This window comes from Podarcis filfolensis, assembly GCF_964270895.1.
Source record: "Podarcis filfolensis genome assembly, chromosome: 5".
NCBI classification, from domain to species: domain Eukaryota; kingdom Metazoa; phylum Chordata; class Lepidosauria; order Squamata; family Lacertidae; genus Podarcis; species Podarcis filfolensis.
Window position 1 is genome coordinate 30,634,981 of NC_139608.1, and position 13,909 is coordinate 30,648,889.

Sequence of the window (13,909 nt, forward strand, 5' to 3'; positions counted from 1 at the left end):
CTTAAGAGCTGTCGCAAAGCAAACTTGTTTCCTCCTGTTCTAGAGGGTAGGACTTGAACCAGTGACTTCGAGTTACAAGAAAGAAGATTCTGACTAAACACCAGGAAGTACTTTCTGACAGTAAGAGCTGTTTGACAGTGGAACAGACTCCCTCCGGAGGTTGGGGACTCTCCTTCACTGGAGGTTTTAAGCAGAGGTTAGATGGCCATCTGTCATGGATGCTTTAGCTGAGACTCCTGCATTGCAGGGGGTTGGACTAAATGACCTTTGGGGTCCCTTCCAACTCTATGGTTCTGAAGGCTCCTAGGGCTGGAGGGTGTGCCAAGGCAGGTGGGAAAAAGCCATTGCCTACTGGCCAAAACAGAGTCTCCCTCTCCTCACATTCCAGGGTGGTGCCCCTCATCACCACACTGAAACATGAAATCCGCCTCTGCAGCCATGGGACCCTGGTAAGCCATGCGACCCACCTATTGGAGAGATATTATATTGATGCTGCCTTTTGGTTCTAGCTGGGCGGCGGGGGACCAAAGACTTTGATGCAAACACTTTTTTAAAAAATCTACCTTGTCACATTGACGTCTTTGTCTGCATTCTCTTCACTAACCGGCAACCCACGAGGGGGAGCTGTTGGTTTATGTTGGAAGCTCTTCCTCGCTTGCGTGAATGAGGAGCGCAGGAATCCACCCCCAACCTGTTCTGTGTGTGGGTCGCAGCCCTTTTCCGCTCAGGGGAGGGGGGAAAGAAAAGAAACCCACCCACACCAGTTCATGGGTTCCTTTGCCTGCTCCTTTCTCCCCTCGTGGATTTTTCCTTGCGATCACTCCCGGCGTATGTAAAAGACCACAAGCCGTCCCAGCTTGAAATGTATGCAATATCCCAGGGAGGGAGGGAGGGAGGGGGCCGGGTGGCACCCGCCTCACCCGTCGTCTGCAGTTAAGCGAGAGCGGGTGGTGATCAAGTCGGAGAAATCCTCTCCAAAGAGATCTGTCTATGCCTGGATATTGTGGGTTTGCCAAGAAATGGGCACCACACTCCACGCACAAATTTCCTGCGCCTCGCTTCCTATTGTCTTTCCTGTTTATCAAAAAAGTTTTCAGACGCCTCCCGTGGCTTCAATTTCTCTGGATCACCGGGATCGGCTGCGCAGTGTCGGTGTGTGACCCTTTTTCATTCGTTTACTGTACTTGCACAAAACCGGCTTGGCCGAGAAGCCGATTAAAAACAGTCTGCCTGTCAATGGAGAGACTGGGGTGGCGGAAAAATAACTTGGCTGCTCAGTTAGTGCTCTCGGTTTGGAAAGGTGACCGGCAGCTTATTGCAACAATACCGCGCGCGCGCACACACACGGGACAGAAAACCCACTTCCTCCTTCCCTTCCACCCAACCGTTACCCTCCACCCCCCCCCCCCCCCCGGGAAGATCTTTCATCCAGAGATTTTTCTGTTCGGAAAAAAGGATCGCGATCTAAACCCGGGTTTAGATGGCGAGGAAACGGCGCGCGCCAGGCAGGCAGGTACCCCGTGCGCAAAATCATTTCGCGCCGTATTGGTCACCGCATCCTAGATATTATCTATCTAAATATCATTCAGCTAGTCAAGTTGTTTGCTGTTACTGTTATTCTTGGTCTCCTTTTAAAGGAAACTGTGAAGAGGGGAGTGCAGTTGTTTCATCAAAGATTTAAAAAAAGAAAAGGAGCCGCTTTGCTAATCGCTTCTTTCCAGAGGAATCCGATCCAAAACCTCGCTTGTTTGCTCTGCAAAAAAGAGCCCCGGGAAACTCGGGCTCTGTACTGACGCGCGCTGGGCGTTTGTGTGTGTGAAGTAATGAACACGGAGCAGCGTTTCCCTGCCCGGCTCGGAGGGATTCTTCAGCAGGACGGCGGGGATGGCGATGCCTGTGGTCGGGGAAAGGCGAGCCTGGAAGAGAGAGGATCCGTCGCCGCTCAGACACTTTCGCCCTGTTGGACAAGGAGGCGACGGGCGGGAAGGAGGCGCGGCTTGGGACGGGGCGGGGCGGCGAGGGGGACGGGGCGGGGCTTTCTTCCCGAGCAGCGCCTCCGACAGGCGGGCGGGCTTGATGGACGGCTGTACGTCACGGTCCCTCCCCCGCCCCCTTGGCAATGTCTACAGCCTGCTGCACTCCCAATTTAAGCATTTATTCCACTGGGATAGAGGAGACCGGAGCAGCGCTGGCACCAAAAAACCATGGCTGGGATTGTATATTTCTTCACCGTCTTGCCGCTTCTCTTTGGGATTTGCGAGGGGGTTACCGGCTCTCGGGTATATCCAGCCAACGAAGGTGAGTGGGAAAATAAAATTTAAAAAGCGACGGGGGTTGGTGGTGGTTGGTACCCCGGGCCGATCCGAGGCTCCATCCATCTCCTCTTTATCTCCGGGGTTTGGGGTGCTTCCCCCCAGCACCGTCTTCCAGCGGTAGGGACCGTGAGCGGCCGGCAGCGCGCGCGCTTTGCAGGACGCGCTTGTGGGCAACTTGTGCGGCCAGGAGAAAGTTCGACCCAGGCGCCTGCCTTCCGGACGGACCGAAGGACGATCTCCCGGCTGGGCTCCCTCCCTCCGTGCCAAGCGAGGCTGGACAGCCGAAGGGGAAGCGTCGCCAGGGTGCTTCTCCACCCACCTACCCACCCGTCCTGCTTCCTTTTGTCGGAGCTTCGCCCCGCAGCCAGACTCCCCACGTCCGCCGGCACCATCGCGTCGCCCCCTGGACGGGGAGAGGTGGAAGTTTAGAGCGGCGGCGGCGGCGGGGTGGACTGGGACCGCCTCGGATCCTCGCCTTGCTGGGGAGCTGCGTTTGCCGCAGACGCGACGTCCCGGCGCGCGCGGCGCAAAAGCGCGTGGGAGCTTGACCTGGATTTTCCGAGATGCCTGGAGCCGACCTGCTCGCAAGTCACGCCGCGGGACCAGCCACCACGCCAGGAAAAAAGGCCCTTTTTATTTTGCGGACGGGGCCAGATTCTTCCCTTTTTGCACCCCTGTAAAATCTAGGTTAGAGCCCTAAAGTTCAAAGCAACCCTCGCTCCCTGCTCTGTCCGCGCGCCCTCTTGCACCTCCTGGCTTGCTGCATTCCGCGGAGGGTGTACGAACTGGGCATTGTTGTTGTTAATAGTCTTCGTCTTGGAAAGATGATGAGGAAGGAAGCCTAAAGATCTTGGTGTTCATAAGACTGATGTTACGTAACCCGGGACACGCGCGCGCTTACACACACACACACACACACACACACACACACACAGAGTTTCCTGGAGTACCTGTCTGGCTTTGCATGCATCCAGGTGGCCTGCACGTTCCTAAACCAGCTCGACAAGAAGGGGTGTGTTTGTCTGCGCTGCTCCCTGTTTGTGAGTGTGTGTGAGAGAGTGATGCCCGTGTGTGTCCATCTGCTCGCGATTTGGCTCCTGCAACTCCTAGGGCAAACCTGGCCATGGTATAATGTCAGAGGCTTGGAAATCACCTGGTACAGAAGAACACAGATGCAGGCAATGTGCAGTTTAAACTTGAAACCAAGAGGCAAAGCATTTTGCAGATGGATTTGCCTGTGCCTGAGATATCCCTACACTTGCATTTTTTAAAAATGCAATGCTCTGCCCCCCCTTCTCCCTTGTTTTTCTTCATTTTCTTTGCCATCAGCAACTCAGCCACACTGTCTCCCCACTTTCCTCTTTTCCTGGTGTTGTTTTCCGTTCATTCCAATGGATGGAAAAACCTTGTCTTCTCTGGTGCAGGAGCGCTGGACCAATCTGAGAAGGCTTTGTCTGTCTCTTTCTCGGTCTCTCTTAAAATAGTTTTTGGTTGGTTCTTCTTGATCTTCCAAAGGGAGAAGAGGCAATGTGTGCAGAAATTGCAAATGATCATCATTGGCTTAAAAACAACAACAAACTAAATAAAATATAACCATTCCAGTCAGAAAGGATGTTGCATTTGTTTGTTGTAGTTTGAAACCCTTATTTATGATTTATTTAGAACTTGTGGTTTTTGTAGCCTCACTATGGGAAAGGCTGGGGGGGGGGGAGGAACTGAGGGGCTGAGATTTCATTGAATGTCTCAGTGTCTTTAAGTTAAATCTGTACCAGGGGAGCCATTTTTCATGTCCCCACCTCTTACTCCATCTTTAACAAGAGGCTTAGGAGGTACAAAGAATGCAGTGGTGGGCCTTAGTACACACTTAGGTTCTCCCCCCCCCCACTTTTTTTTTTGTTTGTTTCCTACAGAATTAATACTCCCTCCTCACTCAATGCATCCAATCTCTTACTCCTAGAACTATTACCCTGGACGGTGGATTAAAAGGAAAATACACCTGTTTTTTTCTTGCAAGTGTCATTAAACACCCAGAAGGTGGTAACAAAACATATTGGGTTCAGTGTTTACGGTGGCAGTGATACACCAATTTGGATTACACTATATGTCAAGCTGTGTGCTCCACCTGCTTCAGAAATTCACCGACATACCCCTAAGAGATGTGCAATTCATGAAACAGAAGTGATGGAGGGTGTAAACAAGGACATTTATTACAAGACAAATGAAATTACTTTCATGATACTTATTATTGGAGTGTCTACATGTTACGTACCCCATTTTCCACCACAGGTATATATAAGCCTGTCCTTTCACTCTTCCTCAGCTTTGTAAATCCGTAGCTCTTTGTGAGCAATAAAGTCCCCTGAAGACGACAGTGATACTTTCTTCACAAGGCTGTTCTGCATGGCTAAAACCAGTGGCACATCTACATGGGAATAAACCCCATGGAACACAGTGGGGCTTCTGATTCAGTGCTGCATATAAATGAGAGGGCTAAATAGAAGCATTGCTTATCAGTAGTAAGATTTTTTAATTTTTACTTGATTTCTTTAAGTGTTTACCCGCCAGGCCGTTGGCCTTGCAACACCTTTTGTACAGTTGTGGGGTGTAGCTCAGAGAATGAGCTGTGAGCATGGAGGTTCTCAAGTCATAGAATTGTAAAGGAACCCAAGGGCCATCTGTTCCAACCTTCTGCAATGCAGGAATGTTTTTGCTCAGTGTGGGGCTCGAACCCAGGACCCAGAGATTAAGAGTCTGTCAACTGAGCTATCAGTCAAGAGGTGACTCTAGGATAGGGTCAATGGGGTTCCCTCCAGAAGTTGTTGGATTCCCACTTCCTTCAGCCCCAGCCAGTATGGCCAATAGTCATGGCCATACCACATGGGAGACCTTTGCACTAGGAAGGCACTATGGCAGTAGGTGCAGAATGGGAATACTAGATCTGTCTTGCCCTGTAGGAGTGTTGTAAAGGTTACCGTGATGTGTGTATCACATTCACCACTGTGGAAATTCAGTGATCCATAAAAGAGTTAGTTGCAGTTAATTAATAAATTAACCACACATAACTGAAGCCTCATTAACTTCCTCCATGAGATCTAGCAGTAAGTCTAAACACAGTGGTGCTTACTCCCGAGTATGTGAGTAAAGATGATTATGAAGCATTTGGGCAGGGATCTGACTAAGGGGCTCATTTCTGATTAATGTAACTTTTTTACTGGATCATGGCCACAAAGTTTAAATAAATATTGATCTCTGATTGAAAGTAGTCCATGACCACTGGTGTGACTGGTTAAAACACAAAGTGTTGATATAAATCTTGTCTGAGTGAGGATCTTTCTCTTCACATTTGGAAATAGTCAGGTAATTTTTTTCTGAAAACTTCGCCTGAGTTTCAGTAAGTGTAACTTGTCATTTATGTTTGTTTCCCCCTTTTTGCAGTTACCTTATTGGATTCCAGATCTGTTCAGGGTGAACTTGGGTGGATAGCAAGCCCGTTGGAAGGAGGGGTAAGTTCTGCATCCCTATCTGATCATCTAGGTAAAATGGAATGATTAGTACGTTTCTGGTGAATCCTAATGGCTCGATTGTTGTTGATTGTGGGGAGAAGGTCACATTTCTTACGTAGCCTGTGATGTGAATTACACTTTGTTGGAGAAACCTTATACTCCCAATGCATAGCTCTGTCAAGAAGGAAACCGTAGAGAGTGGAAATAGACTTTCAGAATCTGATCAAAGAACACATATTTACAACCCAACCCTAAGAATATTTCTCCCAAAGTAAACCCTGTAAGGTTTATTTCCTTGCAAGGCATCTATGCAGGCTCACTCGGGTGCAAGTATCTGAGGGGTCAGTCAGGCTTACTCCAAGGTAAGTTTGCATAGGATTGTGGCCTTAGATACAATAAATGTCTACATGTGCTTCTTCCAAAGAAGTAGAGTTACATTGAGAGCAGGGATGGCGAACCTGTGGCCGTCCGGATGTTGCTGGGCTCTAAATCCCATCAGGCTCAGCCAGCATGGATGATGGCAAATGGATTTTGTTGTCCAACACCTTCTGGAGGGCTCCATTGTTCCCAAGCCCTGATTTAGGGTGACCACTATCCAGTTCCCAGATGGCAGGATTTGTGTCAGCTTAGGACAATTCCAAAGGTGTAATGCTACCTTAATAGATTAGATATTCTAGTCCATGAGGTTTCTTTCCTTCGTTAAAAAAAATCAAAATCAAAATCAAAACCTCTGCTTTTGGGGGGACAGCAGTGCAGTGTATAAAGCAAAGCAGAGCAAAAGCTTCTTCTTAATCCATTGCCGAATGGTGAATGTTTAACACATTTGCAGATCTGGACTCTGGGAGAGAACGGAATCTCTGCTTAGCCAGGACTCTGTGCAGACGTTCACTCTTAATTTAGCAAAGGATTTGTAGACAAATACCATGCAGTCAGTTAGTCTGCTGAAGAATTGCTGAGTAGACCCTGATTCTTACCATAGGTACTGTGTCCCCAGCATGCCATGGGATCAGGAATTTTTATTAATTACCGGGGGTGGGGAGAGATGCAGATAGAAACCGCCACCTTATTTTCACTGCCACATATGCAGGGTGAATATTAAGAGCAATTTCAGGGAGTGGGGGCGGGGAGAGAAACAATGCACATGGTATTTCCATTCAAATATGCTCAAATCCCTTTAAAATTAAATGGAAACCTCTTCTTGCTGCGCTTAGAGGCAAACAATTGATGCCTAACTAAGTCCAAATAATTAAAAAAAGCACTAAAGTTTGGAAAGATTGCCAGTTATATAATAAACAGGAAGGCAAATTCCTTCAATGGGCTAATGAAATATACTGTAGTTGGACGTCCGTCAGTCCTGTAATTAAAAAGAAGAAGAAAGGTGGTGGGCGGGGAGGATGGTGACAAATGGAAGGAATGCGAGGCTGTTTATGTAGCGATGCATTATGCATAAGGTCTGAATTAGCCCTATCATGGGAAAATGGAGTATTGTCCTGCTCCCATTGTTGCTCTGCCCGAACTTGACTGCAGTCAGGTTTTGCTCTGCCTGTGCACACTGTGCTGTCCCTGGAACCATTCCCTGCCTGCCTCCCCCAGCCCTAGAAAAGGGGAATGATTGACAGGCCTCTGGCGGTGCAGACAGCACACATTCACTGTTGATTGCCGGCAATTGCCCTCATCTTTGACAGTGGGGAAAGGTACAGCTTTATCTCGGTGAGAGTCAGGCATCTCAGTTAATCCTATACCCTGGAAAGGTCAACGAATTAGTCTTTCTTTCTGTGCACCCATGGGGCATCCCTTCTGAAGATTCAAATATCGCCATTTTGAAGAAGTCAGTAATTGTGACTGATTGGCAGAGGATGTCCTTATATTAATTTTCAAGGTGTTTGTGTTTGTATGTATCTGTGACTTATGTTCGTAACATACGAAGTCTGAGGAGAAAGGTAAAGAGGACTAGTTTCAATAAATCCATGCCTCTGTGTGCTGCTTTTTCACGTTGGCAGTGGGGAAAAATCAAGAGGGCTTAGTCTTGTCTTCAAGTCTGTCTGCAGGAGTGCCTTGAAAGTGCTTTCGTATAGCTGCATATGCTGCAGATTTGTTTCAAAGCGCTGGGAAAAGTAACACTTCTCTCTCCCTCCGCCTTCGAGAACACCTAAAGGTATAGAGCCTTCACAGATCAGCACGGCCTTCATTTTATACTGTGTATAAGCTCACTGTACGTTGCAAAGCCCTTGGCTCCACCCTCTTTTTATGGATCCAGAACAGGTCATTCCTGAAGTGTGAAGTATTTTATGTGTTAATATGAGACGTTGGAGATAAAAATAGGCCACTTTACCAGTGAATAGCGCTATTACTAAATCTATAGTAGCCCTAGAGGAATGAATGTGTTACATTATAAATTTAATTAACGATTTACCTTTAAAATTCACAGTTGAAAGGAAATCCTGGGTCTGGAATGCTTTTACTGTGGGATTATTAAACCATGGGAAGAGTTGGTTTAGAAAGCTGAAATGAAAAAAAGAGAGGAAGTGTTTGTTTTTGATAACGCATTTAACGTTTCATATTTATAACAGTTGGAAATGTTGGGGGGGGGACATTTATAGTATTGGGCCATTTGCCTCAGATATATTGAGGCAAATGTCTATAAATAAACAAACACCTCTTGTCAAACAAAAACCAAAAGGGAGAAAGTCAGAAGGGTTTTTGCAGCAAGGAGCTACTGAATGCAGCCATGTTCCTTTCATAGACTTCAATAGGCTTTGGAGCCAAACTTCTTTTGTGCAAAGAGGCAAAAAGGAAATCCCATGGACAATTCTTATTTCCCTCTCCTCTTCCTTCCCTCGCCCCTGCACAGACTATAGGCTGATAACATGGAAAGTGGTGGATCATAAAGGGCAGGACTGTAACACAATGCTCATCATGGCAGTTGTAAATTAGAGAACTCTGCTGCTTACATCATGTTAGCATTTTACACTGATAAATGGCTTTCCAGTTTCCCCCTGGTTATTGATTTATTCCCCTCTTTCCTTTTTTTAAGGGGTGTGTGTGTGTGTGTGTGTGTGTGTGGATTTGCAACCATCTTCTCTAGGCAGTAAGTCTGATACGATCCTTTTGACTCTGGTGACGGCCAGAGATCTATAAGCTGACCCAGCTATCAAACTAGATTCTTTTTAACCTAAACAGGACCGGAATGGTTACAAACGTCAATGGAAATGTGTAGGATGCATTAGAGTTGTAGGCTGGGTCCTACAGTGTCCATTTAGCAGAGCATGTTTAATACTTGATTGCCAGGAAGTTGGATTCTAACTGTTCCATTCCCCCCCCTCCGCTCCCCACATGCTCCATTGTATAAGCTGGAACCTTAGAATTTAGCTATTATTTTGCATAAATGAAAAAAAGGTCCTTCCCACCCTTTGAACCTTAATTCAGCAGAACGGTGCTCCTTTCTCAAAAAGAAGAGACAGAAAAGGCCTCAGCAGTAGCTTTCTTTTCTGTATCATGTGATTAACATAATCTCATTTAACAATGTTCAAAGCTCTTATTGACCACTTCCACTCTCCTTTTCTTTTATGATATGTTCATCACACTCCTGCCGGAATGCGGCTTGATAATACAGAATCTAATTCATTCTCAATCAAAGTTTCATTTTTCTGTGGGGTGGTTATTATCATGTTTGGCATTCTAATTTTTTTAAAAAACCAGTCCAGAATTTAAGAAGAAAGCTCACCCTTCAGTTAGGCAATGCAGGTTTATGAGGCATGGTCTGTTGTTCCATTGTTGCTATTAGAGTTTAAGAATGTAAAATTATGTTGTCCTGAGGTGTCTTAAGCCAGAATGGTTGAAACGGAACCAGCGGGTGCAAGCCAGAAAAAATATAGGTATGCTTTCATTTCATTGCAATCGTTCCAAGGTGGTGACTATAGAGATAGAGAAGCGAGTGGTGCGGTGGTCTAAACCACTGAGCCTCTTGGGCTTGCTAATTGGAAGGTCAGTGGTTGGAATCTGTGTGACAGAGTGAGCGCCCGTTGCTCTGTCCCAGCTCCTGCCAACCTAGCAGTTCAAAAGCACACCAGTGCAAGTAGATAAATAGGTACCGCTGTGGCAGGAAGGTTAATAGCATTTCCATGCGCTCTGACACTCATCATGGTGTCCCGTTGCACCAGAAGTGGTTTAGTCATGCTGGCCACATGACCAGGAAAGCTTTCTGTGGACAAATACCAGCTCCCTTGGCCTGAAGGGATGAGCGCCGCACCTCATAGTTGCCTTTGACTGGACTTACCCAGGGGTCCTTTACTGTTTTACGTTTACCTCAGAATATAAATACAGAGAGGCAAATGATATACACACACAAATATATTATATTTTATGGACTGAGAACTTCAGATAGCTCAGCTTTTGCCAATCTGGTGTCCTGCAGATGGTTTGGATTGCAACTTCCATCAGCCTCACCAGCATGGCTATGCTGACTGGGCCTGATGGGGGTTGTAGTCCAAAATTACTGCAGGGGACCAAGCATGTGAAGGTTGAGTTAGTCTGTGCAATGGACGTAATAGGTATTTGCTGATGGCTGAAGGCGGTTGAATAGGGCTGGGGCTGGGCATTACGAGTCGTTCTGGAAAGTGAGAGAGGATCAGTAAGCGGTTGTAGTGTAATAGCTGGGAGTGCTAGTTAATGGAATTGTGGATTCTCCTCTGCCATAAGATCACTAGGTGGCTTAGGCAAGCTGCTATTCTCTCAGCCACAGCCAGGGTCTCTCCCTTCTACATCTGTAACATAATGATTCTGCTCTATATTTCAGGGGTTGCTGTAAGGATGACTGAGAGAGGAGGAACAGGGGAAACTGCTTTGTACCAAGTTAGACTATTGGTACATTGAGTTCTGTGTTGTCTACACTGACTTGCAGTGGCTCTTCAGGGATTTAGGGAGGGATCTTTTCCTAGCCCTACCTAGAGATGCCAGAAATTTAACCTGGTGACTTGAATGCAGAGGTGTTTTGCCACAGAGCTGCAGCCTTTCTTTCCTTTCCATATATGTGCTGTTATTTTATCATAGTCACCAGATAGTATTGCAATATCCTGCATAGATACTGAGCCGATCTCGTTCTCGTTTCCTGTTCTGCCACTCATGTTGCATGCAACCCTGGGCAGGTTTCTTATAGTGCAATCCCATTCTTAATTCCTCAGAAGTAAGACATATTTGGGCTTGTTCCCAGGTAAATATATATAGGGTTGCCAACTTATATCTTTGTATCTTGCTTTTAAAAAATAAATCAACCTTTATATGCAGGGTAGAATACCTGTTAAGGTTGCACAGTGTTTGGGTTTTATAAGACTCCCAGCTACGAAGGTCTATTCAGATCATGGCATATTAAGGTTGATTACAAGCTAGCATATATCCGTTTTTCTTTGGAAATTATCACTTTCCTGAGGTCTTCAATTAGGCTGCTATTAAAACCTGATTTCCTTTTTAGTATATGGCTTTATTTTTGCTCATGTGTTTGAAGCACCCTGTATGTTCTGATTTTTTTAATGGCTTCCGGTACAAAGAGAAATAAAGGAAGCCAATTGGGGGAGAGAGGAATTAATTTATCTGGCGGTAGCAAGGTTTGATTATGCTTTTCACACTCTTCCCGTCTCACGTTTGTCCCTTTTGGTTCTTCACAGTGGGAGGAAGTGAGTATTATGGATGAGAAAAACACTCCGATCCGCACTTATCAAGTCTGCAACGTGATGGAGTCCAGTCAGAACAACTGGTTACGAACTGATTGGATTCCCCGCGAAGGGGCTCAGAGGGTTTATATTGAAATCAAGTTCACACTCAGAGACTGCAACAGCTTGCCAGGTGTCATGGGGACTTGCAAAGAGACTTTTAACCTCTACTACTACGAGTCGAGCAACGATAAGGAGCGCTTTATCCGCGAGAGCCAGTTTGCTAAGATTGACACCATCGCGGCCGACGAGAGCTTCACTCAGGTGGACATTGGAGACAGGATCATGAAGCTCAACACAGAGATCCGCGATGTGGGGCCCCTGAGTAAGAAGGGATTTTATCTGGCTTTCCAGGATGTCGGCGCTTGCATTGCCTTAGTGTCTGTCCGCGTTTTCTACAAGAAGTGCCCGCTGACAGTCCGTAACCTGGCCCAGTTTCCGGACACGATCACCGGGGCAGACACGTCCTCTCTGGTGGAAGTTCGCGGCTCTTGTGTGAACAATTCCGAAGAGAAGGATGTGCCAAAGATGTACTGCGGGGCAGATGGTGAATGGCTGGTACCCATTGGCAACTGCCTGTGCAATGCTGGTTATGAAGAGCACAATGGAGAATGCCAAGGTAGGGCCCCCCTGCATTGTGCAGTTCATTAGGGGCTGGTGTTCATAATTGAATCAGAGATGAGAATCGGTGGAAGGCTGCCTGTAATTAGCAGTCCCTGTGAGATGCAATGGGATGAAGGGGTCTAATGAGGAAGTCCAGTAGTTCCAGGTGGCAGGGCTAAGGGGTGCATAATACTGACAGAACAAATGGCACCACCATAATCGGCAGAAGGCACGGCACATTTGCTATCAGAGGGTAGATTAGAACTGGCTTGCATCTCCCCATTCACATTTGAATGAGGATGGAAGCCATGTTATCTGAGCCAGTGCTGTTTAAAGGGGCAGAATCAATTTCTCTTCCTTTCTTTTTTTAAAAGGTGAGATTGCTATTCCGGCTAAAAGAAAAGGCACAGCAGCAACAAGCTGTCTCCTCCTTCATGGCAGAAGACAGAAGCTTCTTTTTGTTTCTCAGGGGCCCTAAGGAATGACTCTTTAGTGTCTCATTTGATAACTTTTCACGAAATAATCCTTGAATACGTGACATGGCTGCTTTTGTGAAATATTTTTATTTCTCAGAAAGTCTCCATTGTTTCCTTTACAAAGGAGCATGCTAGGAGACTCTAAGAAATGCAAGAAGTCATCTATTTGCCCCCCCTCCTTTCCCCCTTCCCTGCAGAATTAAGGATTAAGGTTCTTATAAAAGGCAGCTTATCTTAAAGAAAAGAAAAGGGAGGGGAGATTTAAATCGCCTTTGTGGGCGCCTGTGATTTTTAGTTATACATTATCCTGATTTTATAAATAGGTTATTACTGATTATGGACTTGATTGCCCCCTTAGTCGCATGTTCAGGATCAGTCTCTAATGGCTCTTTTTGCCAAATGAATGCCTCTTTGTATATGTTGCTAAATGGATGAGGCCCAGCGATGCCGAGGCTGATTCATTTTAATTGCATTTTGTTAAGGGTAATGATTTTTTTTTTTAAAAAATGTGTGTGTGCAATATATGTGGTATGGGAAAAAGCAAAACATAACACTGATTTCTGTAAAATAGGTGTAAAATGGCATCTTCTTCCTGCAAAGCATTTCATACCGAGATGGTTTTATATAATCATTTATGGGCAATGTGAAGTTCATTATTATGCATTGAAATTAAGAGTTGGCAGGAACGCAGCTCTGAGCACAAACATTTTCCTTTGCTATCATACTTCCATCAGATATGTTCATGTCAGTGGGGGGAAAGCAGGGGTAGGGGGTGGGAGAGATGAGCATATCTTATCAGCAATACAATTATGAAAGGTTGGAGTGAGAATTGAAAAATGAATTGCATGATGACAAGGCACATGTCTTGAGTAAATTATTCTGTCTCTTGGAGTGGGCAGGAAGTTGGAAACCTTTGCATGTCAAGAACAAACAAATTCGTTACCAACATGCAGATGTCATGCTGAGTAGATTTTGGGGGGAAGGGAGGGAGATGTGTTAGCATCGAAAGAGATTTCTTAAAAATTATTGCTGTTTTTCCTAGTTTGTAAGCAATACTTTTTTCATTTTATTTTTGCATGGTTTAGCTGGTGGGAGAGCAGGTGGACCAAATTAGAAAGTTGTGCTTTGCAAAGAGATTACTCTGCATTCTGCTAAAGTGGGTGTTAGGGGCAGTATTGGCTAACCCTGATTGATGCCAAATTAAAACACTCCTTAGTCAATGACCCACACATTATTATCTAATCACATGACAGCCAGAGTGTTGTGTGGGAGAAATCACTTGTGATCTTTTGGGGCAGGAACTTCAG

General features: G+C 45.9%; 1 protein-coding gene across 2 annotated transcripts in view; it reads left to right on the plus strand.

Annotated features, from left to right (window-relative positions):
* The first annotated feature begins 2,143 nt into the window (after window positions 1-2,143).
* Window positions 2,144-13,909, plus strand: part of EPHA4 (EPH receptor A4) — a 157,891-nt gene continuing 146,125 nt past the window's right edge. For both annotated transcript variants that reach the window (XM_083613745.1, XM_083613744.1), the window contains exons 1-3: window positions 2,144-2,298; window positions 5,751-5,818; window positions 11,479-12,142. In XM_083613745.1, the coding sequence (XP_083469871.1) occupies window positions 2,205-2,298; window positions 5,751-5,818; window positions 11,479-12,142 (826 nt within the window). In that variant the 5' untranslated portion in view covers window positions 2,144-2,204. The remainder of the gene's footprint in view (window positions 2,299-5,750; window positions 5,819-11,478; window positions 12,143-13,909) is intronic.